Below are 25409 nucleotides of genomic sequence, written 5' to 3' on the forward strand. Positions count from 1 at the left end.
TAGAATAGAATAGAATAGAATAGAATAGAATAGATTATTCATCCTAGAGGAAAATTCCATATGAGCTGAAGTAAATGTTTAACATTTCTGTTTAATGAATTCAAAGTGGTTTGATGTTCATCATCTCTTATTGCTTTAGTTTTCCTGAGGATTTAGTTTTTTAAATAACTTGCTTTGTTTTCAAAAACAGAAACACACTAATAGAACAAAGCAACAAACTAGATTTTAAGAAGCACAAAAAAATAGAGCAAATCAAATGGTAGATAATGACTGAATGAACGAATAAATAGATAAATAGATAGATAGATAGATAGATAGATAGATAGATAGATAGATAGATAGATAGATAGATAGATAGATAGATAGATAGATAGATAGATAGATAGATAGATAGATAGATAGATAGATAGATAGATAGATGTTTGGATAACTGTTACACCACAGGGAGGGTTGAAGGTCTTACTGCGTGTTTGCATGTTCTACCTGTACATGTTTATCTCTGCCTTCACACACTCAGCTGGGATCAGGTCCATGAGGTGGTTAAAACTTTATAGAAGATGGATAAAAGTATACAAACAAAATCACCAATTTTGTCTCTATTCCCTGCTATATAAACAACTGAAATACGGAGGTGTAAATACAAAGATTAATTTTAAATACATAACATTCATATTACTTCACGATATTGACAAACAATAAAACTGCTTCAAATCACAGACATTTCCCACTGAGAGCTTGAAAACAGGTTATAAATGTCAGAGAAGGTCGTCAATTCTCGTAACACTGATTCTCTATTTCATCACATCTTTATTTTATCACTAAACGGTAGAAGTTACCAAGAATAGAGACTCCTCTGCGTAAAGGGTCGATTGTTCCAAATCTGGAGAAAGGTCAGAATTTATTTTCGGGATGAATAAAAATATGAGAAACGCATCAGTGTGAGTCCACCAACAATTAACGGGCAGGCATTTCCAATACGAGCCGTTTCCTCTGAGAGGTAAACAGAGACACCTAAACACAGGGCCAGGCATTAAATTAGCTTTTCTAATCTTCCCCCGCTCAGCGTTATGAAATTAGAGCACCTCAAAATGGAGAGAAATGATTGTTTCCTTATAATTATCACACTGCCTATTGTATGCGTCCAACAAAAATTCAATTGCAACAAGGATTTCAGTGTTTTCACCTTATAGACAGTGTTTCTGTGGTGTGAAGCACAATGAAATAATAAATACACAGTTCAATGGAAACAACCATATGTGCTTTACAAGCTGAAAGTGTCAAATAAAAATAGAAGACACAATTATTCACCCTTCACTGCTGAAATACCATGAAGAATAGAAGATGTGGAGCTAAAATAGATCTATATTAGAGAGAAATAAACTTCACCCGGAGGACTGTAAAGACGTGTTTCTACACTCAGAAGAAATGCTGGAAAATGTTACAACCTTTTGTTTTGCCTGAACTCCTCGACCACCGCGAGCCGCTCTGCGCATTTCTCCACCGGTCAGCGTCGTTCTGACCTGCGTGACGGAAACCAACTCTTTCCTCGCCGGCAGGCGTATTTACATTTCCCATACTGGGCCGTGAACAAGCAGCTGAAATTCATCCACAGACAACCGGAGAAGCAAACAGGATGAAAGACGTCAAACCTGAGTGAGAACGGACCTAAAAATATGCCTTCCATAGTACCTGGTACCTATGGAATCACAGGAGTGCCAAAATTAAAAGGAAATAAATGTGAAATTATAAAGAGAATCAATAATGCAAAAAATATACAAAGGTAGTCATATTCTTTTTCTATCTTGTCTTTGCTTATTCCATTTTGTCAATGCTTGTCCTGTCTTGTCTTTGTCTTTTCCATTTGCTTTTTGTCATTACATTTACTGGACGAGTCAAGCGTCTGGAAAAGACAAAAGCAATACAAAGCAAAACAGCGAGGGCTGTGGGGGGTCTTTCTGTTCAGGGGGACTAGTCCATACCTGATCACATCATTCCTGCTTGCAGTGGCTATGTAGTAGCAGGAAGTAGACGCATATGCAGGTTTACTTGAAGTAAAAGAGGGTTAAGTTAAATATGACGGACGTGGAGGAGTTGAGGAGAGGCTACTACATAGCCACTGTACGGCGGCCTTAGTCACACAGCCAATATATGTTTCCTCTCAAGTCCCAAATGTCTTCTCTCGTTCGTCGATAAACACGGAAATGTAAATACGAAGACGAGTGGACACGCCCACATTACACCAAAAACCAACTTAACCAGCGGATTCTTAATCAAACTAAATACTTTTGTTTTTAAATTTTAGAATTAAATACTTCAAACTTATTCTTAATGCAACAGTGCCATCTACTGGCATGAACAAAATCTGCTCAACATGACGTCACTCAAGCAGGAATCATGTGATCAGGTATGGACTAGTCCCCCTGCACAGAAAGACCCCCCACAGCCCTCGCTGTTTTGCTTTGTATTGCTTTTGTCTTTTCCAGACGCTTGACTCGTCCAGTAAATGTAATGACAAAAAGCAAATGGAAAAGACAAAGACAAGACAGGAGAAGCATTGACAAAATGGAATAAGCAAAGACAAGATAGAAAAAGAATATGACTACCTTTGTGTTTTTGTATTATTGATTCTCTTTATAATTCCACATTTATTTCCTTTTCATTTTGGCACTCCTCTGATTCCAGACGTACCAGACTGCCCAAAACAAAAGAAGAAGAAACACGGCTCATTGGTCCGGACCGAAAGAGGAAGTCCTACTGCTTTAGCCTGTCGTGGCTAGGCTAATTAGCTCGTGGCTAATGGGTAGCCACAAACAACCGCGATATACAGGGTGCGTCCTAACAGTCCCTCCTATCTCCTTTCATATAACATGCAGAAGAAGAAGCAGCGTTTTCAAAAAGTTGTGTTTTACGCCGTATTTGAAAAGTTCCACCTTGGGAGCCGTTTTCATAAAGTTGTGCTTTAGGTGACTTTGAGCACCGTTGTTGAGTAAACAGACACTCAAAACGCAACAACGGTTTTCTGTTTTCACTTTGGGCTTTATATAAGAAAAGACAGTGATACATACCAGGTGTGACCACTAGATGTCACTGTGTGACAACAGCATCCTGCTACAATAATGCAGAGAAAGCTAATCTAGCAAAAGAAAAAGCTGAATTCACACTGAGAATGCTTAAAGAATGTGCATCAGGAAACAGAAAGAGTTCAGAGGGAGAAACTGGAGAACAGAAACTATGTTGAAGAAAACAAAGGAGGCTAATCACAAGCTAAAAGCTAAGGAACAAATCCACAGAAGCTTATTGGAAGAAATGTCAGTTACGTTTGGACATGCTGAATTAAATGAGATTTATGTGTCTTTCTTCTTCGTAATGCATTATATTCCAGACAATATGGTAGTAAGCAGCAGTAGATGTGTAACATCCTCTTAATAAAAGTTTTGACGACCCAAACTGATTGTCGGTTGTTCAGGAGCTGATAAATAGTATCAGTGAGTAATAAGTATTAAAATGTCTCACTGGAGGATTAATCCTCAGAAATTCTCATGGATATATTCTATTATTGTTTTGGATCATTTCTGACATCTGCATGAAGAAGACTGTCAAACAAATTGCACATGAGTCTGTTTTCTGCTTGCTGAGTTAAAATACGTATTAATTCCCAAACAGAAAAAGAACCTGCACCCTGCAGCTTCCACACTTGTCTTATTTAAACCTCTGACATTAGGCTCCGCTGTTCTAGTCTGAACTCCCATAAAGCCCAGATCTGAAGAGCTCTGTGAGGCCGTCACATGCTTTTAAGTTTGACTGGGAATATATAAAAAAACATCTTAATGATTCAGAGTAAAAATATACTCCACCATGAGGAAGATTATCCGCAAATGCTGCCGATTTCAAACCAGTGTTAGTTTGTCCGCCGCAGCTGAATCACAAACAATAAATAAAACTTCCTGGGATCAACTTTAATCACTTGATCTGCAGGTCAAAAGCTCCGAGCTGAATGAGGCTGAACAAATAGAACCTACAAGAGAGGAAGAAGAGGTTTGGATGTGTAGAATCAGCCAGTGCACATGTGGTCGTAGTGCCACGTTAATTAACATGTTTAAAGGAGGGGCTCAGGACGAGAAGGTTGCGAGTTCCAATCTGGGCCAGACCTTCCTGTGTGAAGGGTTCATGTTCTCCCTGTGCATGCACATGTTTTCTCTGGGTACTTTAGGGTTTTTTTGGCTCCTCGGTGACAGTAAATTGACCTTAGATGAGAATCTTTCTTCACAGTCGGTCAGTGTTTAAAGAAGCAGCGTGAAGTCAGGCGTGTCAAACATGAGGTCCGTGGGCCAAGATCAGCCCACCAGAGGCTCCAATCCGGCCAAACCATCAAGAAAACTGAAACTAGATTAGATCATTTCTGACAAGTTTTGGACACAACACCGAGACTCAGGCTGCGATATCCGTGATTGTACCATGAAAGCAGCTACAGGGATGTTATCCAACGAGCCTCAAAGCCATGCTGTCAGGAGGAGTTTGTAAAAATACCCAGAATGCAACAGCAACAGGAGAAGTTTTCTGGACATTTCATTGGATTTTGCATCAGAAGGTTTTATTACAATTGACTTTACGTTGAAATTAGAGTCATTTTCTGTAGTAATTGTTTGGTTTTGTGAAAATATTGACATTTTCATCACATACGTATCTTTTGCACCACAAAATTTAAAGTTTAAACTTAAAGGTAATTATGACTCTATTTTACCACTCAGAATGAAATGTGGCCCCTGAGCTTAGTTTGAGACTCCGGCTCTCGAGGCTCTTCCATTTTTTCTGCATTGTGCACTTTTGGACTTTGGATCACGGATGTACACGTGGTTCCATTCATGCTACAGTTCAGGATTCACATCGGTTCCATAACTTAACAATCACGAAAATATTTCCACTCCTGGTGGCGGCTTTCTCCTCCTTGTACTGCACGGGTCGAATTCAGGGGAGTCCACAGATCCTCGTGCAGACAGGTGGATGACGATATTAACGTCACATGTAAAGTATGAACAACCTTCAGTCATGCCTCTGTTGAACACCAGGGGGCAGTATTGAGTCAATTCTTTACCTCGAATGACTTTCAGATCTTTTTGTGAATGACCTATAAGTGCCTGTTTATATGTAGACTAACAGCACTGCCACCTTCTCGCTGACCCAATCCACCACCCGGTGGTGTAAACTGGTACTGCAAGACTAAACAGCACGTCACTGTTGTTTTTGTCTCGTCTCGTTGATCATTTGAAGTTATACAGATTTACAGACAAACCGAAACACTCCATATTTCACCTTCAGGAAAATAAAGAAAGAGTGTGGATGACAATAAGTCCTGCTACATGACACACCGGCTCGTTATTTTCCAAACACAAAACACGGCTACCAATTTAAAGCCGACAGCAACTTTCAGAGTCTTACTTTTTCCTCCAAATTAAATCTGTTGCTGGGCACATGCGAGGGGGCTGGATTTTTCCTGGATGATGTGTTCGGGTGTGTGTGCATGTGTGTAAGTTGGCGCACCTGAATGTGAATCGAGGAAGGCTCGCAACTGACGGTGAGTCATCATCGCCATGGTGTTAAGCCTCCTGTTCCCGGGGGAACAGGGTTACCGTCTCTACACCGCCGGGGATTTTTATTTTTACATTTGAAAAGCAAACCGGAGCCGGTTCACAACAATCCTCCGCTGCCTGTCTCTTCTCTCACTTTCTTTCTTCCTCCTCCTCCTCCTCCTCCTCCTCCATGACTGAGCTGCATCACACACACACACACACACACACACACACACACACACACACACACACACACACACACACACACACACACACACACACACACACACACACCTGCTCATTTCAGAGCTCCACGTTCTTATCTTTGTCTGTGTGATATTCAATATGTTTCAGATATCAAAACACAAACCTATGCAGATGAGATGGAGAGGACAATATCACAAAGCTCCATCATTTACCTCCAAAAACACGCCGCAGTGACAGTCTGGTTATTTCTTCTTCTTTTAACCTGCTTTATAATCAACTGTTTACGTGTCAGTTAATAAAGTAAAGAGCCGTCAATGTAAAGCGCTATAAGGTTTAAATGTATTGGAGTCAAAAGCTAATGGGTTCAAATGTTACATTTTTTTATGGTATGTGTCTTTATTTTGAACATTTTACAAATAAAAGACAATAAAACAATAATGCTATTACTAACAATAGGAAAAATATTAGTAATAATCATAACAACAATAACAATAATATCAATAATAATAATGTATATTTGCTGTCTGAAGAGGAGTAGATATTATCCCTATTCTATCTTAATCTTTTTTAATTAAACATTCCATCACTAAAACTATTCTTTTATAACTATTCTTTATGAAAGTTAATGTCCGGGGTGTCTGTGGACCGATTATCTTATCTATTATCTTATTTAGTCTTATACATATTAGTCTTTAATTACTTCTTCTTTGTTTATTGTGTTTTTTGTTTATTGCTACCGAAGTCAAATTCCTTATATGTTAAAAACACGATAAAGCTGATTCTGATAGTGATTGTGATTTGAAACGGCCCTCAGGAGGCTCCAATCCACCAAACCACCAAGAAAAGGCTCAAGTTTGTCTGCATTGATTTTTAACTGATTTCTATAAAGTTTTGGACACTGCGAGCCGAGCAGAAATATCAGTGCCATGAAATATTGTTACCTGGTTGTTATCAAACTGCCTCAAAGCCACGCTGTCGGGGGGCGTTTCTAAAAACTCCCAGAATGCAACAGCTACAGGAGAAGTTTTCTGGATATTGCACTTTATTTCATTAAAATTGGCTTCATGTTGACACTGGAGTCATTTTCTGGAGTAACTGTTTGGTTTTGTACTTCCTTGTAATCGCAGTAAACCGACTAAGTGATCAAATGTGCTTTAAAGTGGTTGATGTGTGTAATTCTTCCACCGATTCACAACATGCCACAGACTTGAGGGTGATATTTGTGTATTTGTGGAGCTCTTCTCTGAAAGACGACTGATTTAGCTTTCAGGAGTAATATGTAATCAAGATGAGTAACGTGCAGCAGACATGGCAGACAGTGGGGGAGGAAAACGCTGCTACTGAAATGACTCTTTAACTCAAAATCATTCACGTTTGAAAACTGGTGTTGCTTTTTTTTCTTCTTTTTTTTTATTATTATCATTTTGCACCGTCCTCGATGTGCTTATCAGATGGAAACAGGGGAGCAATCCAAGGATATTATAGGTGTGTATTCTGGAAGTCATCCAGAGCAGAAAATGAAAGCTGTAACAGATTCTTTGTTGTTATCGTTGGGATCAAATACTCGTGTTGGCCAAATTACACAACTTATTTAAACAGCTAAACGCTTCACCCCGTCTGTGAAGTGAACGTCTTTATCTGAAGCTCACACACTAGATCTTTCTTCTTGTTCGTTCTCTCAGGTGAGTGAACACATTTGGAAACTTCCGCATTTTTCCCAATAATTTCAAAATTCAATGATCAGTTAATAAAAGTGGGCATTGAGAAAAATATAACATTTGGCAGGGGTTTGAGGTAATACTTCTCCTTCACACATCTCATAATAAAAGAATCAGAATTGTGTGTTTTGCCCCTTTGACAGCATATTTGATGACGTGCTCAGTGAAAACATCCACTCAATGTCCAGTCAGTCATATTTAGACCATTTTTGTCCAAATAACATATTAATGTACCACGGCACCTATTAGTGTATAAAATGTGGACAAAATCAATAGGTGTGGTTTTAATGAGCATTTTTAACCATTTAGAGACACTTTTAAGATATAAGACATGAAATGTGTGATTTTAAAAAAATGGGATGAAACATCTTGATACAAGTAGAAACGCCTTGAATATAATCGTGACGTTAAATTTCCATATTTCCTAAAATTTCAATGAATGCCCTTTAGAAGGGCAGAATTTTACCTCGTCTCGTTGGTAATAACATCGGGACTCTAACCCCCGTCCACACACCAAAATATCACATCTTACAAACACGTTAACATTTTCTACCTGTTCACTTTGCCTCTACCTGCTAATCCACCGTGTACAAACCCAGACTCGATATACCACCTTGTGGTGTGAACTAGTATTGCAAGACTAAAGGTGCACGTGGGATAACGTTTCGGGCTTTAATAAAAATACCAGCAGAAGATCACAACACCGTCTCCAAGACGACAGCGTGGCTGTTGTTTCGTGTCATTCAGACCAGTTTTTTATTAGAATATTGATTCATATTAACCATCACATATTGTTGTGGCACGGTGGGACAGTGGTAAGCCTCACAGGCCTTGCCTTCACACAGCCCACTGGGATCAGATCCAGCACTCTGCCACCCTGAACTGCATTAAGCGCCCTAGAATACCTTGAAAGTCATCTCATACTTTACGCACAGCGAGACTGAATGAACAAGATTTGACTCTTATAGGTTAAAAAACAACGAAAAGTCATAAAGAACAAAGGTTCAGATCTAAAAACACTAAACCCAGGTTTTGTGTCTCGGTACAGACGGACCCAACAATCTCAGTATTTTCAAGACTGCTGTGTACTTACATGTTTATTTAAAAAGTGCAGGCCACAATAGAGACCGGTGATGAAACGTTCAGAAAGAGGCAACCAGGAGTTACATGTGAAGTTGAGCCAATGATCAGCAATCACTTGCAGAGAAAAGGCCATTGTGAGGAGAAGGACGGATACCAATTTTCTCCCTCCGTTGTGCAGAATGCAGAACCGTTTGACTCACTGGTACGAATCTTTACTGGAAAAATCTCTTAGTCAGCAAGTTCACACATTTCTTTCCTCTGAGGTGTCATGAAGGCATTTGGGGAAATTCAGGGAATCAATAACTTAACTGGAAGAAGACACAGCAGGTTAAAGTAAAGAGGAAATACCGTACCAGCCTTCTTCTTCTTCTTTTTTTATATATCTATATATTCCAGAACGAGGCCGTCGTTACGAGCAGCACACAGCCGGAGGAGGAGAATCAAAAATCAAAACTCAAGAGTCACTTCAGGTGGAAATATCGTAAATTCCAGCATTTATCAAACAATTAGTACTTAAAATGAGACTTGGGGCCCCGATCTACTAAGATCCTGCAACAAGCAAACTAAAGTGCAAATTAACCGCACTTTCATTTTGAAAGAGATTTACAAGGAAGTGAGATCAGGGATGTCAAACTCACAATTTGAGCTCAAATAACTACATTATAATCCATAAATAACTCGAACTCTAAATCTCTGTCTTTGTTTTGATATATAATACAGAAGTTCATATTTAATGAACTATCATTTTACAACACATGACAAAGCTGGAATTTGAATAAAGGAACTGCAAATTCAAGGATATCATGCCTCCGTTCACCATTTGCACATCTGCAATACAACCTACACAACATTGTGTTCAACTATTTACATCTTAAAAGGCATAAAACATTTGTCCACATGTAGCTGGACGTCAATATCATAGCTGACTAGTTCGTATTATCAGGATATAAGATCAATACATGATCACAATAACTTGTAAAAGTTTTGAAATCACCATTAACGTGGACACATTTCTACATCTGTGTCGTAAACCTGATCACCTGAACTGATTTTCTACTTTTTGACTCTTTTAGCGTGTGTCATTTCTTTTTATTTGTCGTGTGAGAGGGAAAAGCTATTTCAGTTCTCTACATGTGTGAAAATGTGTGGCTGAACTGACAAATAAAGCGACTTCGACTTTGATTCACCACATGATACAGACTGAAGAGCGCCCCTGGTGGTCTAATGACTATACTGCAGTTAATGCCATAACTTGTATGGCAAGTTTTGTACGTTTGACGGTTTAAACACTTTCAATCCAGTTTACATGAAGATGATCAGACGTTTCCAGATGAACTTTGGTTTGTCTGCATGTTAGCGGAGAAAGTTCGACGTCCAGGAGCTTCACAGCAAATAAATCCCAACTTGTTAAACATGTTGATCGATCTGAAGCACAACACAGAAAATAGAATAAAATCAACAAATAAAAGTCATGAGGAGCCAGCTGAGGAAATGTCTTCTTGATCTGCTTCTCATTGGTGTTTTAGAGGGAGAACATTACATAGTGAGCTTTATATTTCTCTATCTTCAGTAGATCGACGTCTGTATGCTGTTTGAGTTCAGTTACTGTCATTTATTTCATCACTGGCACAACTTTACCCCGATTTTATAAGCAAACGTTCTTTTTTGAGGTAGTTTTATCATCATTTCCAGTTAAAGTAATAGACGTCTAGACCAGAGTGTTGATTGTCTCTCCAGCTCTAAAGCAAATCCCACCCAGTATTCCTCAAAGTTTCTCATCAATAAAAGTCCAGAAAACGAGTTTTAGAGCGCAGATGTCTCGTTCGGTTGTTGCAGCTTCACTTTTCAGAGTAAACGTCAGAAGTTATCGGCTGCATCCACTCCCCGCTTACTGCACAATGTACTTCATTTACCCCGCCGCGTTTTATTGGAGTACCCAGGCTCTGCGAGGGGGAATATAACAAATTAATAGTTTATAAGAGTCTTAAATCTTAATTTACTGCTCACTAGAGTAAACCAGAGAGTTTACTATGTAATGAAGCGAGCGATCGCAGGCCCAGGACGCTGATGTTTGTGTTGATTTAAGTGAGGGAAACACTTTGCTCCGACATGGAATCCAGCACCTGTACCTGTACCAGCACCTGTACCTGTACCAGTACCTGTACCTGTACAACTTCAGCTCTTCAGTTCAATCAGACAGGCGGCTGCGTCAGTAATAAACCAGAAGAGGAGTTGTTGTCTTACTGTATCTCTTTGGTCCGTCTTCCAGGCAGAAGGAGAGCGTGAGCGTGGCGTCTTCCTCAAAAAACTCTGTGGCGAAGGCGTCCCACCACAAACTGTCACTTTCCTACGAGAGAAATCAAGAGAGAGATTCATTATTAAACACTGTTTTTAATAATCGGCTTCATTTCGTGAGCGCGGGTTTTCTGAAAAGGAGCAGGCGCTGCTTCAGTTTGGCAGAAAACTCCTGATTTTCTTTCGCTATTTAATAACCCGGCACATTTCCTTTTATCACATTTGTTACTCTTGTCCTATTGCATTTTTCTTTTTACATAAATTCAATATCGATAAGACAAAGATATTGCGAGCAGGCAGACAAGATTAGAAAAAAAAACACACATATTGTTTTGTTGATATTTGAGAATATTCCTCTTGTCATGTAAATGAATGCTGTGAACTTCATCTAAATGTTTTAGCTTTAAATAACGCTTCAATTATAAAAGCAGTTTAACAAAATAGGGGGAAAAAAGCCAGTAAATGGAGTTTAACGATGTGTGTGATGCAGCTTTACCGATGTACATCGGCACTGAGTGTTAGAAATAGAAGGACAGGAAGTGAGAGGAAACACAATCATGTAAATCTCTTTGGCCTGAAACGACTCGTCCGCCAGCCGTTCGTCCTCCTCAGACGTTTCCAGAAACATTGTGGGAAAAAAACCCGCCGACTCTGGACTGACGCTAATTTCTCCCGACACGCTGTGACACATCGCCATGTTTTTATTTGGCGCTGAGCGGACGGACAGCCGGCGCTCTCCTGATGTGGACAATTAGCCACGTCGCCGTCGAGCAGCGATCGGAGCGCCTGCAGGTCAGCGTGGCGCAGACGTCACCAACACAACTTTTCGAAAACGCTCCGACTCCGCCGTGGTGTAAACAGGAGAAACCGCAACTGTCAGGGACACGGTGCAGGTGGCAGAAACTCTGCTCCTGGTCACCATAGTAACTAGTAGTTCTGCACATGCTCAGTAGAGCCAATCAGAACAAAGTTTCCTCTGTGGTGTCATGACTCCCAGTCTATATTCTCCTGGACTTAGTGCTTTAATTTTTACAGTCATCGTAATAACAATCCAACTTGGTGGTTTTATTTTGACAGTCACTGTAAAAACAATCCAACTTGGTGGTTTTATTTTGACAGTCACCGTAATAACAATCCAACTTGGTAGTTTTATTTTGACAGTCACCGTAATAACAATCCAACTCGGTGGTTTTATTTTGACAGTCACCGTAATAACAATCCAACTTTACTGGTTTTATTTTGACAGTCGCCAGAATAACAATCCAACTTGGTGGTTTTATTTTGACAGTCAACTAGAATGTCAGTGTTCTCCCAGTGTGAATGTTTAGAGCTCATTGTTCTCTGCTCTCTGTGTGTGTGTGTGTGTGTGTGTGTGTGTGTGTGTGTGTGTGTGTGTGTGTGTGTGTGTGTGTGTGTGTGTGTGTGCTTTCAGTACTAAAACTAACAACAGCGCCAACTCGTGGCCCAACATGAGAACGACATTGCTTCTGCCGTTTCCATGTAAATGGACGTCGTTTTCAAAACGTTGCCGGTAAACACAAAACTCACCTGAAACCTTCCAACTGTGGAAGCAAACCGGAGGAGAAAGAAATGAAAAGAAACGAACATGCAAACTCCGAACAGTGTTACGTTACCGTGCAGCAAAGATACAGCAAGTTGAAGTAAATATCTATCCATTGTGTTCATGTATCAGCTGATTAAATTATCAAGATACACACTTACACACACACACATTACTCTTTGATAACAGAAGTCGATTCCCTGATTTTACGCCACTATAGGAGAAACATATGTTCATAAATGTACTTTTTAAAGAAGAACAGCAGTTGTTCTGTTTATTCTGCAGCAGATGGATGATGGAAGCTGTGAGGAAATACATACATATATTCATTATTAATCGTTTAGTTGCTTTTTGAATAAAATCTGCCCACAAAGGAGCACAAAAAGAGCAATCAGTGTGTTTAAAGGTCCAAAGTGAAAAAATAATCATCACTGAACTACTGTTTTCTGTAACGTGCAGGCTGAGACACAAATATATTACTGTAAATTTACCATTTTAAGAGGCTGCAGCCAACAGATATTTAATCTTTTTGCTTAATTAATTAATCAGAAAAACGGTTGATGATTTAATGGAATAGAAAATGAGCATTTTAATTGAGGCCTTTGAGAAAAGCACATCAATTTATGGCCTCTCAATGTTCTGCTCTTCAGTGAAATCTTCAGCGCAGACCAGTTTCAATAAGCCCCGCACCAGCTGTGCCAGAAACACGGAAACACTGGCTTGTTATTATAGCGCCCCCACCGGGTCAATCAGAGTAATTGTTTACACAGAACCGCGCAGAGAAACGTCCTCACTGTGACGCTGTGAATCTCAGGCCTCCTTCACACTGCAGGGAAACGCAACTCAACTCTCATTTGTTGCTCACAGTGACTCATTGTTTTGTTTCCACGTCCCGATGTTTTCCCTCCAGACCCAGACCTCCATCGTATGTGGAACCAATTCTCATATTTCTCTACATGCGACTGCTTCGTCATTGACGTCTGACTGACGTCACGGATAAGCTCCGGAGGAAGCGGCTCCGCCAGAATAAAAGCTGTTAAAAGCTGCACTCTCTTTGTTCCTCATTCTCCTTCTTCGTTCCTCCTCATGTTGTCTAGATTTTGTCGGTTCGTATTTTAACCACTGAAAACGGAGTGTATACGCTGACCAGCGTTGCCAGATAAGGCAGGTATCCTCCAATTAGACAAACTCTCTTTCCTTTTTACTTTGTCTATTTCACGCATTTGTGTGTTTATGTTGTGTTCTTTATTACACATAGTAGTTTTATAGTTTTAACATGATTTCTACGCAGGCTGAGATTTGAACTGGTTTTTATGGAGGTTTGGGTTTTACCTTGTTTGGGGTGAAAACAGTGAGTCACATCTGGCAACCCTGGTGCTGACCGACCTGTCACGCGTAAATCGCGAGCTGCTCGGCATGACTTCACGTCGTCTTCTGCCCTCTGGGGCCCGAAAACATCCGGTCCGATCGCGTTCACACGTGTTTGAGATGATCCCAGCAAAAAATCGGAATTGGGCATCAAGACCTGCAGTGTGGGCGGAGCCTAAATGACAGAGATGCAGGCGCGTGTGTGTGTCGTGTCAGGTCAATACATCTGTTTCAGAAAGAAAGAAAGAAAGAACTAAAACTACCGTTGTTTTGAGAGCTTCTGCCGTCGTTTTCAGGTGATGTGAAGGTGAAGCCTTCCTGAAACAAAACCGTGTGTCTTCACTTGTTGTGTGAAAGAGGCCTGAACACGCTGGCTGCTCGGCGCCACCAGATGTTTGCTCACTTCACTCTAAAGAGGATTATTTGTGACGACGGAAAACAAGAGAGGGACGCTTCTGGTTTGTGGCCTTCCTCAGGATTCTTCCTCCCGAATCGTAATCACCGACACACAATGGAGGATTTTTAACACTTCAGAAACAATGGGACTCTGCCGTTTGCTTCCAGAGAAAAGCAGGATTAATTTACCGCAGGAGGAGGAAGTCAAAATAAAGTGACTCCAGTTCTGGAGCTCCGCTAACTGGTGGTTCAGAGGCTTTAGAAACAAATCAAACAAGAATCTGCAGCTCACATGGTAATGTCACTATGATCCTCCTGCACAGGGTCGAAGATCTCGTATCAAGAAGATGCTTCATGCTGCTGAATAATAAACTCTGCACATTTAAACCAGGTGATCTCACTCAGATCACACTAATACACATATCAAGTACTTGATATTCTGCACAAGTTAGCGTTTCATAACTGTAACAGAGAAAACATCAAACGTCTTTCCAGCCGTGACGTTGTTCAGATACACTCGCTTACATTAAAACCAAACACACGTCAAACAAACCACAAGTGGAATGAATCTAAATGTTTTTTCTATATATTATACTGCTGCTCTCCTGAGGAGCTCTGGACGACAACAGACGGATTCTACTTCCTCAGCTGACTTCAGCTGGACCACAAACATCTCAAAAAGCTGAAACAAGCATCTTCATGGCCTGCTGAGTCACTACGGCAGGAGTGTCAAACATGTGTTAGTTCACGAGCCACAAACAGTCCAAACTCTCCTTGAATGTGCCGGACCACTTAAATAGAGCCATAATAAGCTTTAAATTTAAACTTTAAGGTTTTTCCTTGTTGCAGTGCAGAGTACTTGTGATAAAAATGTCTATTTTCATAAAACCAAATATTCACACGAAAACATAACATAAAGGAAAATTTAATAAAACCTCCTGGTGCAAAATAAAAAAAAACTTTTCTTATAGCTGTTGCATTGTGGGAGATTTTGAAAACTCAACTTTCATGGCTGCTTGCCTGCTATCTCAGCTCGGGTCTCGGCGCGGTGTCCAAAACGCCAAAGAAATCGGTTTTCTTTTTTTAAATAAATGTAGATGTGCGATATGGAGACGTTACATCATGAAGGATTAGAAGCAGCTGACGGTCGGACAAAGCAGAGAGCTCCTTTCATCGTGTGTAGAACACATTCTACATGTTGCAGTTCTATGCTGAAGTTTCACAGTCCTGATCATCCAATCGAAGCATGGCTGAAGGCCAAACGAGGGACTTTGTCCCGAGAAGAAACTCCGCCTCCCTCGTGTGGAAGTTTGGCTTTTCCCCGACGACAAAAGGTAAACGACCGTGACTAGTAAAGTTTGCACGGACGCGGCTCAGACGCCGGACATCAACACAACAAACCTTTTCACCACCTGTGACTCTAATCTGGTCATAAAACTCTGCCAGACGTCTGAACAGTAACGTGTTCTAAAGCTGTTGGATTCTTAATAATCAGCTTATAGATACTGGCGTTGGATAAATATTGAAATCACTTTATGAGTTAAACTCAGTACTTAAGTTTGCCTTTTTATTTGACTCTCTTCTATGAGCTATTTAGTGTTTCAGTACTTGAATCCTGTAAGAATTTGGCAGAATTGGCTTCATTTATAACAGTTAATATTTCTGTTTATCTCATCTGAAATAAGCCTGAAGTATTATTTGAATTAATTGACATTTAGTTTTTTCTATTTTACATTTCATGTTTCACTGTTTTTGTGAAAACTCCATCGAAAGCACTTTACTTTTGACGTTGCACTTTATGAGAGTATTGTTGTTTACCTTGTAGTATGTTTACATTCATAGCACATGTTGGCAAAATTGCAAACTGTTAAAATTTAAATGTGTTCAGAAAGGCTCGTTGGCCCAAATTGTCTTATTTTTTTCTGCTGGGACTGTTTTACATGGTTTGGTTTCACTTTTCAGAAAATTGCCAAGTAATCTAAAAAAAAAAAAATCCATGTAAAAAAAGAATCAGGATAAAATCTTGATTGTGATTTTATGATTTAAAAAATCCTGATTTGATATTTTTACCGTTGTCGGCTGCATTAGAACCTCCCGTGTGCCTCATGTTTGACCACCTGACCTACGATCATCAGTGAAGAGAAACGAAGCCGCATTTTAACCTGAAACCAGCCTGGACTGATACAAACGCTTCAAAACATCAAACATAAAAAATAAAAACTGCATGAACAGACAAATTCTACTCACTTCTCAAGCAGAAACAAATTCTCACTAAAAACCTGGTGGCTGCATCACAGTAGTAATGACAGGATTATTTTTTCCAGTGTTTTAATTCCAGATTGTACTTTTGAACCTCATTATATAACATTTAAGCCATATTGCAGCCCTTCTACTTGCATAATTTATATATATATATATATATATATATATATATATATATATATATATATATATACAATGTGGACGATGTTTCTCTCCTCAGTTTAAAGTAGCTGCTCCTAAAACATAAACACTTGAAGAAGTACACCAAAAACCTGGAACTGAAGGACTCAAACACTTTACATATCTATGATTTAATAGTATAGAAAAGCCATCATATCCCCTCAAGAATTAGCTGAAAAGGAAATATTGTTTGTTGGAGAGGGATCCATCCTTACAATAATGTAAAGGAGGTCAAATACATCGACCTTGACCAAAAATAGCATTAATAATAAATTCTGGTTGCAAAGAATTGCATCAGTTGAGTCTTGACAGGAGACGATCTATTGACTAAGAAGTAAATTACCTTGAAACTTTAATTACCTTTTGTTGCTGATTCTGTAACTTTTGACTTTTAACGGGTCTTTTTATTGCCTCCTCCTCCTCCTCCTCCTCCTCCTCCTCCTCCTCCTCCTCCTCCTCCTCCTCCTCCTCCTCCTCCTCCTCCGTCGACGGCACAAAAGACGAAGCTGAATCCAATTTACACGTGACGTTATTGTTGCCGTTGGTTTCCCAGATGAAGGATGGGAGGATCGCCGGCTGTATTCTTTAATTTCAGCGAATTAATGATTTCTGGTGCCGGGCAATAAACTGTATTTCACCTGAACGACTCTGTTGAACTTTGAACTGCTGTTAAAACGGGATCTCGTGGAAAAGCTGCACGATCCCCGTTTTGACATAAACTGCCTGGATTTAGTGTTGGAGATAAATTTCTGAAGTGCCGTCATCCTGAGGGCTCCCATCACTCCGTTTTATTCATTAAGCTTCCTCTTACTGGTTTAATGAAAAGCGTTTCACTTGGACAGAATACTTCTTCCTTTAAACCGGGGAGGGTTAGTTAGCCCCGCCCCCCTCGCTCAGAGTTAAACAGGGCTTCACTCACACTGACTTCCTGTCTGCTTTCCACAATAGCCGGACTCACTTTTACTCTTACTTTCAGATTATTTCTCTGTGTGACCTTCCTACTCTGTTTTTACAAAATAGTATTTTCTGCTCTGACTCAATTGGCAGTTCGCTGATATTCGGCTCCGAACTACAAACACGCTCGGAAAAAAAAAAAAAGAGAGAAAGAGAGAGAGAGCGTTTATTCCACAAAGAGCAGAGTTGACAGCAGCGTGTCTATTGTCTTGTCTCCATTAGCGGCGTCCGGCTCAGCAGGGTTCAACCACAGATGATATGCTTTAGTTTGTGTCGCTGCTGAAAAGCCTCCCACCCAGAGACAACCGAGGAATCTGGAAATAACAAGCACATCTCAGGCACACGGCCAGCGTTTAGCTTCAGCATTCACAATCATGCAACTAGTGGAACTCTTTCAAAATCAATTATTCTGAAAATTAATCACCCTTTTATTAGAGCGAGCTGAGAGGTTGTTTACACCACGTTTAAGTGAAAACGCTAAACTTCTGTGGCGTTTTGTGTTTCTGTTCAATCTGGAACTTTTTGAAAATACTCACTCGTACTGCTTTGTATGTATTTATTTTACCAAATGTTTGCAAAAACTACTCTCCTGCATTGCATGACATTTTCAGGGATGATATGTCATCATCCAACGACCAGTCGACTCTGGGACGTTAACGAGAAACCGTTTCTGAATAAATCCTTCAAAACTGAGAAAAAAGATGAGAGGCACCTGATGGAGGAGATCCAAGGAGATCAGCATCTGTTGCCATGGAGACGCGCCGTGCTCAGTGTTCCACATTAATGTAGCTACCTCACAGGCTAGTTAGCATCGATATGAGCTAATGGCTATCATGCTAGCGATGCTAACTTGAGTCCGCAAACAAAAGTGGCGAGGGTGAAGACCTGCGCTCTACCGAGTGTAGCTCTAGTTAGATGCTATGCACATGCTCAGTCACTGTAATAACAATCCAACTTGGTGGTTTTATTTTGACAGTCACCATAATAATAATCCAAATTGGTAGTTTTATTTTGACAGTCACTGTAATAACAATCCAACTTGGTACTTTTATTTTGACAGTGGCCGTAATAACAATCCAACTTGGTAGTTTTATTTTGACAGTCACCATAATAACAATCCAACTTGGTGGACTGTCCACTAGAATGTCCGTGTTCTCCTGGTGTTAATGTTTAGAGCTCATTGTTCTCTGCTGTGTGTGTGTGTGTGTGTGTGTGTGTGTGGGTGTGTGTGTGTGTGTGTGTGTGTGTGTGTGTGTGTGTGTGTGTGTGTGTGTGTGTGTGTGTGTGTGTGTGTGTGTGTGTGTGTGTGTGCTTCCAGTACTAAAGCTAACAACAGCACCAACTAGTGGCCTAACATGAAAACAATATAGTTTTCAGTGTTTCTGTTTTTTCCGTAGAAACAGACATCAATTTCAAAATGCTGACGTGTAAACGCGAAACCTGTCAAAAACGTAAAAGCAAAATGATGCGTTTTGACTTGAAACGTTGTCGTGGAAACGGAGCCTGAATGTTGCTGAAACTTTTCCGTCGTATCGTGAAGTGTTTGGATTCTGGAGCCGCTGATCCTCCACAGTGCAAGTTACTGCAGCTCCTGTCCAAACGCAGCGGCCAGGTTTAGTTAGTCTGGATCTGAAGACAGAGGAGGAGCTGGATGGGAGCCAGACACACACACACACACACACACACACACACACACACACACACACACACACACACACACACACACACACACACACACACACACACACACACACACACACACACACACACACACACACACACACACACACACACACACACCCCTGGGGAGTTTCACCTCATTGTTTGGGGCTTTAATTCTCTGTTTGGTAGCAGGTTTTAAAATGATGACTGACACGCGCTCTGCCTCCGACGTTCATCCTCTTTTTGTCTCCACTTCCACCTCCCTCTCGCTGCTGCCCTCCCGGCCGCCGCCGCCGCTCGCTGACAGACAACATCCTGCCTTCGTTTACGCCCGCGGACTCCCTGACGAACCACGTGGCATGACGGTGTTTGTTGTCAGAAGCTACAAATCACGGCGGCTCCGGGGGACCCGGGGTGAACCGGCGTGGTCGCGGCCGTGACGGCCGTCAGCCGATAAGGCTCTATTGATTCCCGGGAATGGCGTCCCATCTGAGGGGGATTTATCAATGTGTCAATTGCCCACCAGACAACCACAAATCAGCGGCTCCGGCCGGGCCGCAGGGATTTACAGGAAATCCAGAGGATTGGAGGGACGGCACAGGGAGGATCCTCCACAAATGGCAGCAGAGCCGCGGGTTAAGTCCTCGCATAAAGAAACGTCCTTACAGGACGGATAGGCAGATGACACAAGTTTCATTGTCCATGAAAACACTTCATAAAACCCACAAGTGCTTCAAGTTACACAAAGATACTCAGTAAATCATCCTCGTCCTCCGAGGAGGAAGTTTTCACACACAATGCCGTCGTATAAGAGAAGACCCCAGATTCCTCTTCATTATTCTCTCTCTAACACACCGTGTGCCAATGTCTCTGTGTTCGACACGAGCCGTTTTCCCTGCGAGCTTTTGTGTGTCTGTATTTCTTTATATATATATATATATATATATATATATATGTATATTATTTATTTATTTATTTATTTTTTGGTGGTTGCTTGGAGCCTCTTGTGACAGAAAAGCCTCCAAGAGTGTAGGCGTGTCTGGGCCCCGACCTTGGAGAATTACCAACGTCTGAAACCCCATTCAGCTCCTGAATAGCACGTAGCGCGGCCGACTGGTGGGCCAGGCCAGTTTTCACTGCTGTCAAAGATTCAAACAGCTTCAGGTTATTGAGGAGCAAAAACAACTCAACAGCAGCAAGGACTCGTGTGCTGCATGTGGAGAATCTCCACATTCGGGTTTGTTCTCATTGTGCCGTGAAGGCCTTTAGCGAATAACACAATTCCCATAGTTTTCTAATAAAAACGATATTTTTGGAGAGTGTGTGTAGCGGCTTTGTGAGAATTTATTGAATCGTATGATACTCAAGAGATTATTGTCCACATTTCTTTGGAACATGTGAGTTAAAGAGTTGGAATATAATAGATCAATGCAGGAAATGTCATGATTGAATCTTATTTCTCAAACGAATTAGAGTTAATCTCTATCAACCCTCCGTCTGTGCAGCTGAATCCATCGTACATAATTCTAACTTCCATGCATGAGTGTAAACATTTTAAATCAATTAGTTTGCTTGCAGGAAATCTAATAAACAATCCTGAGTGTTCGTCACTATGAAAGCTGCTTTAGATCAAACTGAGTTCCGTCAGAGAACGAAATGAACTATCAGCTCAAATATCAACGTTTTAACAAACCAACTGCTAAAAGCTCCATAAAACATGAGATGTATCCCAAGTTTCCTGAATTATTAGAGTAAATAATCAAGTCATGGTTTGTTAATTAAAACAGAAGAGGACAGGAATCATATCACCTGTCTGTTTACTGAGTTTTGTTTGGACACGAGTCTGATGACTGGTCATCTGACAGTCACAGGATTAACAAACTCAAAGTACTGAAAATATCCTGGAGAGAAAAACCGAACCACGACTGAAATGAATGATGAGTCTTTGTCAGGAAGGAAAACTCACTCAGACAAACAGATGAGGTTTAAGTTTTTACCAAACAAAAGCCTGGTTCTGAAAGTGGAAGCTGACGAGCCAGGTGCCTAATTACCTGGAGGAGGAGGAGGAGGAGGAGGAGGCGCAGCAGGTGAGGGGTGGAGCAATGTGAAGCTGACTGGTGGATTTATGGGTTCGTGCAACTTCTGTGCAGAATAAATGAAAACGTGGCCGTCCCAGTGGGGAGAAAAAAACACATTAGTACCGAGGTACTGGAACTATTAGGGGTCCTTAGAATGACAAAGTACATAAAACTCTGCATAAAGCAGCCCACTTTCATCATGTAAAGGTGCTTGATACCAACACAGGTCTGCCTTAATTGTTTTCATATAATGCAGATGTAACATGTTGCTGCAGTCGGCCAACAGCCAGGCATTATGCAAATGAACAGAGATGAATGCGGAGGGAGAAAAGTCATCGCCCTTGAACAGCCGCTGCACTTTCCCCAGGAAGCGACTCAGAAATGAAGTCCAGTGAGGAAGTTGATCATGTTTAATTGCCTGTCTCTCAATTTACTTAAGCATGATTCCAATCAACTGTCTCTTTTGTTTTTCAGTGTGAGACGTTACGAGCGGCAGTCAAGGAGCCGCTTCAGACACTCTGATTGGTTCAGGATGGAGGTTTAAGGTTATCAGGCAGGAATCTGTCCCCTCTTATATCACAAAACTGTGAAGGAAGTTCTTCACTGCAGGAGCAGGAAACAAAATCACAACAGCTTCATGTTTAAAAGAGATGATCAGAAAGTCAAACGACACAACCTGTTACTGCATCAAGTTATTCATTTTTTCACATATTTAATTTTGGTTCCTACTCCCAAAGACAGTACTATCTCAGGCGGAACTATATGTCTGCAGTCGTTTCCAGGGGGACATATTTAATAGGTGGACAGACAAGAGTGTTTAGGTGTTTCTAACTATTAAAAGTGTTTTATTTAAGCTTAAGAACAATACATGCCACGACTTAACTGCTGTGTTGGTGTAATGCAGCCAATGCCGTTAGTATATTTCCGTTTTTGTTGTTTTGTTTTTTGTGTAGTTTTAGTTCAAACCTGACATGCTAACGGCGCTAATGTTCCATACTCTTCTGGGACGCTGTAGTTTATATGAATTTTTATACAAATATCCTGTAATCCCATTATGAATGTTTAGAGCATATTGTTCTCTGTGCTCATGTGTGTGGGTTCATAACAAAAACAACCAACAGCACCCACTAGTGGTCCAACATGAAAACTACATGGTTTTCAAAACGTTGTTGTGGAAAAGCGAAACTTTTTCTGAAACAAAAACGTGAAAACGATGTGTTTTCGCTTAAAAGGCTGTCGTGGAAACGGGCCTTAGATTTTAGGTAGACAATGATCTACCGGCTCAGTTCAGCTAATTATCAACTTTTAGGTCAAACAATCCAGTAATTCAAAATGAAACAAACTCAGTTTTATATTGTGCGTACTTCTGATTTTATCTCGAGACAGCTGACGACTTATAAAAGTTTAAAAAGTAGATTTCAAATCAGTTACGGAAAATATCAGACATCTCTACTTTTAAAGTTCTACATTAAAAAAAAAAGTAAGTGGATGAAACAAACAAACAACAACAATCATTAGTTCGGGGTGTGCAAGCAGGTGCAATAAAAACACAAAACGCGAGCGAGTTCAATGAAAACCCAGAGAGCTTTAAAAGCGTTTCCCCTCGATGGACACAAACAAAAATAAGTCGATATCAGCAGCGCAGACACAATCGCAGGGCGCCACGTTAAGTCAAAAACACACGTCAATGTGGCTGGAAACGCTAAAGCAACGAGATGCATGAATGACAACGCGGGGAAATAACGTTATTTACGGCACCCATGAGAAATTAAAATCAAAAGGAAGGTGAGGATGCAGGTTCTGCTTCGCACACAAACATTATTCCGCCCATCGTGCTTTTATTTCCCTCCGCTGCACTAATTAGCCCAATAAACAATCAGCACGGCACACTTCCTCCCACCGCCGAGCCCGAAGCCTGATCAATACTGGATTTCATCAAATCCACTCATATTGTTTGTCTGTAGCGGCGCTGCTGTTGTGCTGCTTGTGGCTTTGAAGGTTTCCTCACCTGTTGCTTGTTAAGCTGATGAAAGCAGCCACACATTAAAGTGCAGCCTCGACCTGAACGCACAGCAACTGAACCCGGAGGCTGAAACAACCTCATCAGGAACACGCTCGGCTCCACGCCGCAGCTTGATGCAGCTTTAAAAACTCAATGTTGGAGAGTTAAAAAAAGAATTAAAAGTAAAGGCTTAAGTTTTAACCTGCTTCTGTATTTAATGAAACAGATCCTCTGGTCTGTCTGCAACATTTAAAACATCCAAGAGGAGGAATATTTTTGGACCAGAGATCGTGGAGTTTAATCTCCACTACAAACATCCGTCTGTCGACCAATGAAACGGCAGGAAACACTCTCCTCCTGCCCAAACAGCCCAAACTCACACATTCACACCTACAACACTTTAATTAACTATTTTCAAATAAAGCAGCAGGAGGAGACTGATCCATGCAGAGGAAGAACACGTAAACTCCACACAGGAAGGCCCACAAGCCTAAACTCAAACCAGGATATTCTCACTGCACGGCTAACCACTGCACCACCGTGTCACAATTCAGTCCTGAAAAAGACTTTTTATAATTAATCCATCCTGTTCCTGGTTAATCTTGGATATGCATGTCAGGTGCAGTGGGATGTCCTGGTGCAGTGGGATGTCTTGGTGCAGTGGGACATCATGGTGCAGTGGGATGTCTTGGTGCAGTGGGATGTCTTGGTGCAGTGAGATGTCTTGGTGCAGTGGGACATCAGGGTGCAATGGGACATCATGGTGCAGTGGGACGCCTTGGTGCAGTGGGATGGCTTGGTGCAGTGGGATGTCTTGGTGCAGTGGGACATCATGGTGCAGTGGGACGCCTTGGTGCAGTGGGATGTCTTGGTGCGGTGGGGTGTCTTGGTGCAGTGGGACATCATGGTGCTGTGGGACATCATCGTGCAGTGGCACATCATGGTGCAGTGGGATGTCTTGGTGCAGTGGGATGTCTTGGTGCGGTGGGGTGTCTTGGTGCGGTGGGGTGTCTTGGTGCAGTGGGATGTCTCGGTGTGATGCCCAGAGAGCAGTGGGGTCGGAGGTGTTGCTCAAGGACCCACACTGCTGAACTGTTTGCTGTGGGATTCAAACCTGTAAACTCACAATCCCATGTCCGAGTCCAAGTTCTCTAATGATCTATCAGATTATAGGTATAAAATACAGTGGGTGCGTCCTCACAGTCCCTCCTATCTCCTAACAGTCCCTCCTATCCCCTTTCCTATCCACTTCTCCTTAAACCCCAGAAGTATTTAAGTGGCGGCCATGATAAGGAGCGTTGGAATTCTCATTAAGCTAAGAAAAGGAGGCTCAATGCTTCCTTTAGAACCTTCTTTAGCTTAGGAACCACTGATGCTTCCTTTAGAACCTCCTTTAGCTTAGGAACCACTGATGCTTCCTTTAGAACCTCCTTTAGCCTAGGAACCACTGATGCTTCCTTTAGAACCTCCTTTAGCCTAGGAACCACTGATGCTTCCTTTAGAACCTCCTTTAGCCTAGGAACCACTGATGGTTCCTTTACCAAAGGAGACCAGCTCATGTTCCCCCACAATTCCTTGCGGCGACAACATTTAAAGGAACCCGCTCATCGGAGCGTTCAGGGAAACTCAGGATGACTGAAAAAGGAGCAGATCATGGAAGTTAGCAAAGCAATAATCTGCCTAGAACCACTTGAAATCATCTAGAACCCAGATCCCAACTAGGAATGTTCTGGATGTTATAGAACTGACACAGTAAAGTCCAGTTTTAGTGCAGCCTATTCTCACTCTGATTGGTTCGACAGACGTCACTAACCTTCACCACCATCGGATTATTAATGCACCACCTAGTGGAAATGCAGTCCGACGGTCACAACGACATGATCGCCTTTCTCCTTTAGGAAGCCTCCTAACACCTTTCCTAACTCCTTTAGGAAGCCTCCGAACACCTTTCACTAACTCCTTTAGGAAGCGTCCCAACACCTTTCCTTTCTCCTTTAGGAAGCCTCCTATCACCTTTCCTAACTCCTTTAGGAAGCCTCCTATCACCTTTCCTAACTCCTTTAGGAAGCCTCCTCA

The 25409-nt window shown here is 41.3% G+C and overlaps 1 protein-coding gene across 1 annotated transcript in view; it reads right to left on the minus strand.

The window, feature by feature from the left end:
* Nucleotides 1-25409, minus strand: part of ldb2a (LIM domain binding 2a) — a gene marked incomplete at its 5' end in the record, with an annotated part of 113600 nt that overhangs the window by 74147 nt on the left and 14044 nt on the right. The window contains one exon of the mRNA XM_080465536.1: nucleotides 10820-10922. Coding sequence (XP_080321662.1) covers nucleotides 10820-10922 — 103 coding nt within the window. The remainder of the gene's footprint in view (nucleotides 1-10819; nucleotides 10923-25409) is intronic.

Source organism: Lipophrys pholis (genome assembly GCF_963383615.2).
Source record: "Lipophrys pholis genome assembly, chromosome: 6".
Classification (NCBI taxonomy): Eukaryota; Metazoa; Chordata; class Actinopteri; order Blenniiformes; family Blenniidae; genus Lipophrys; species Lipophrys pholis.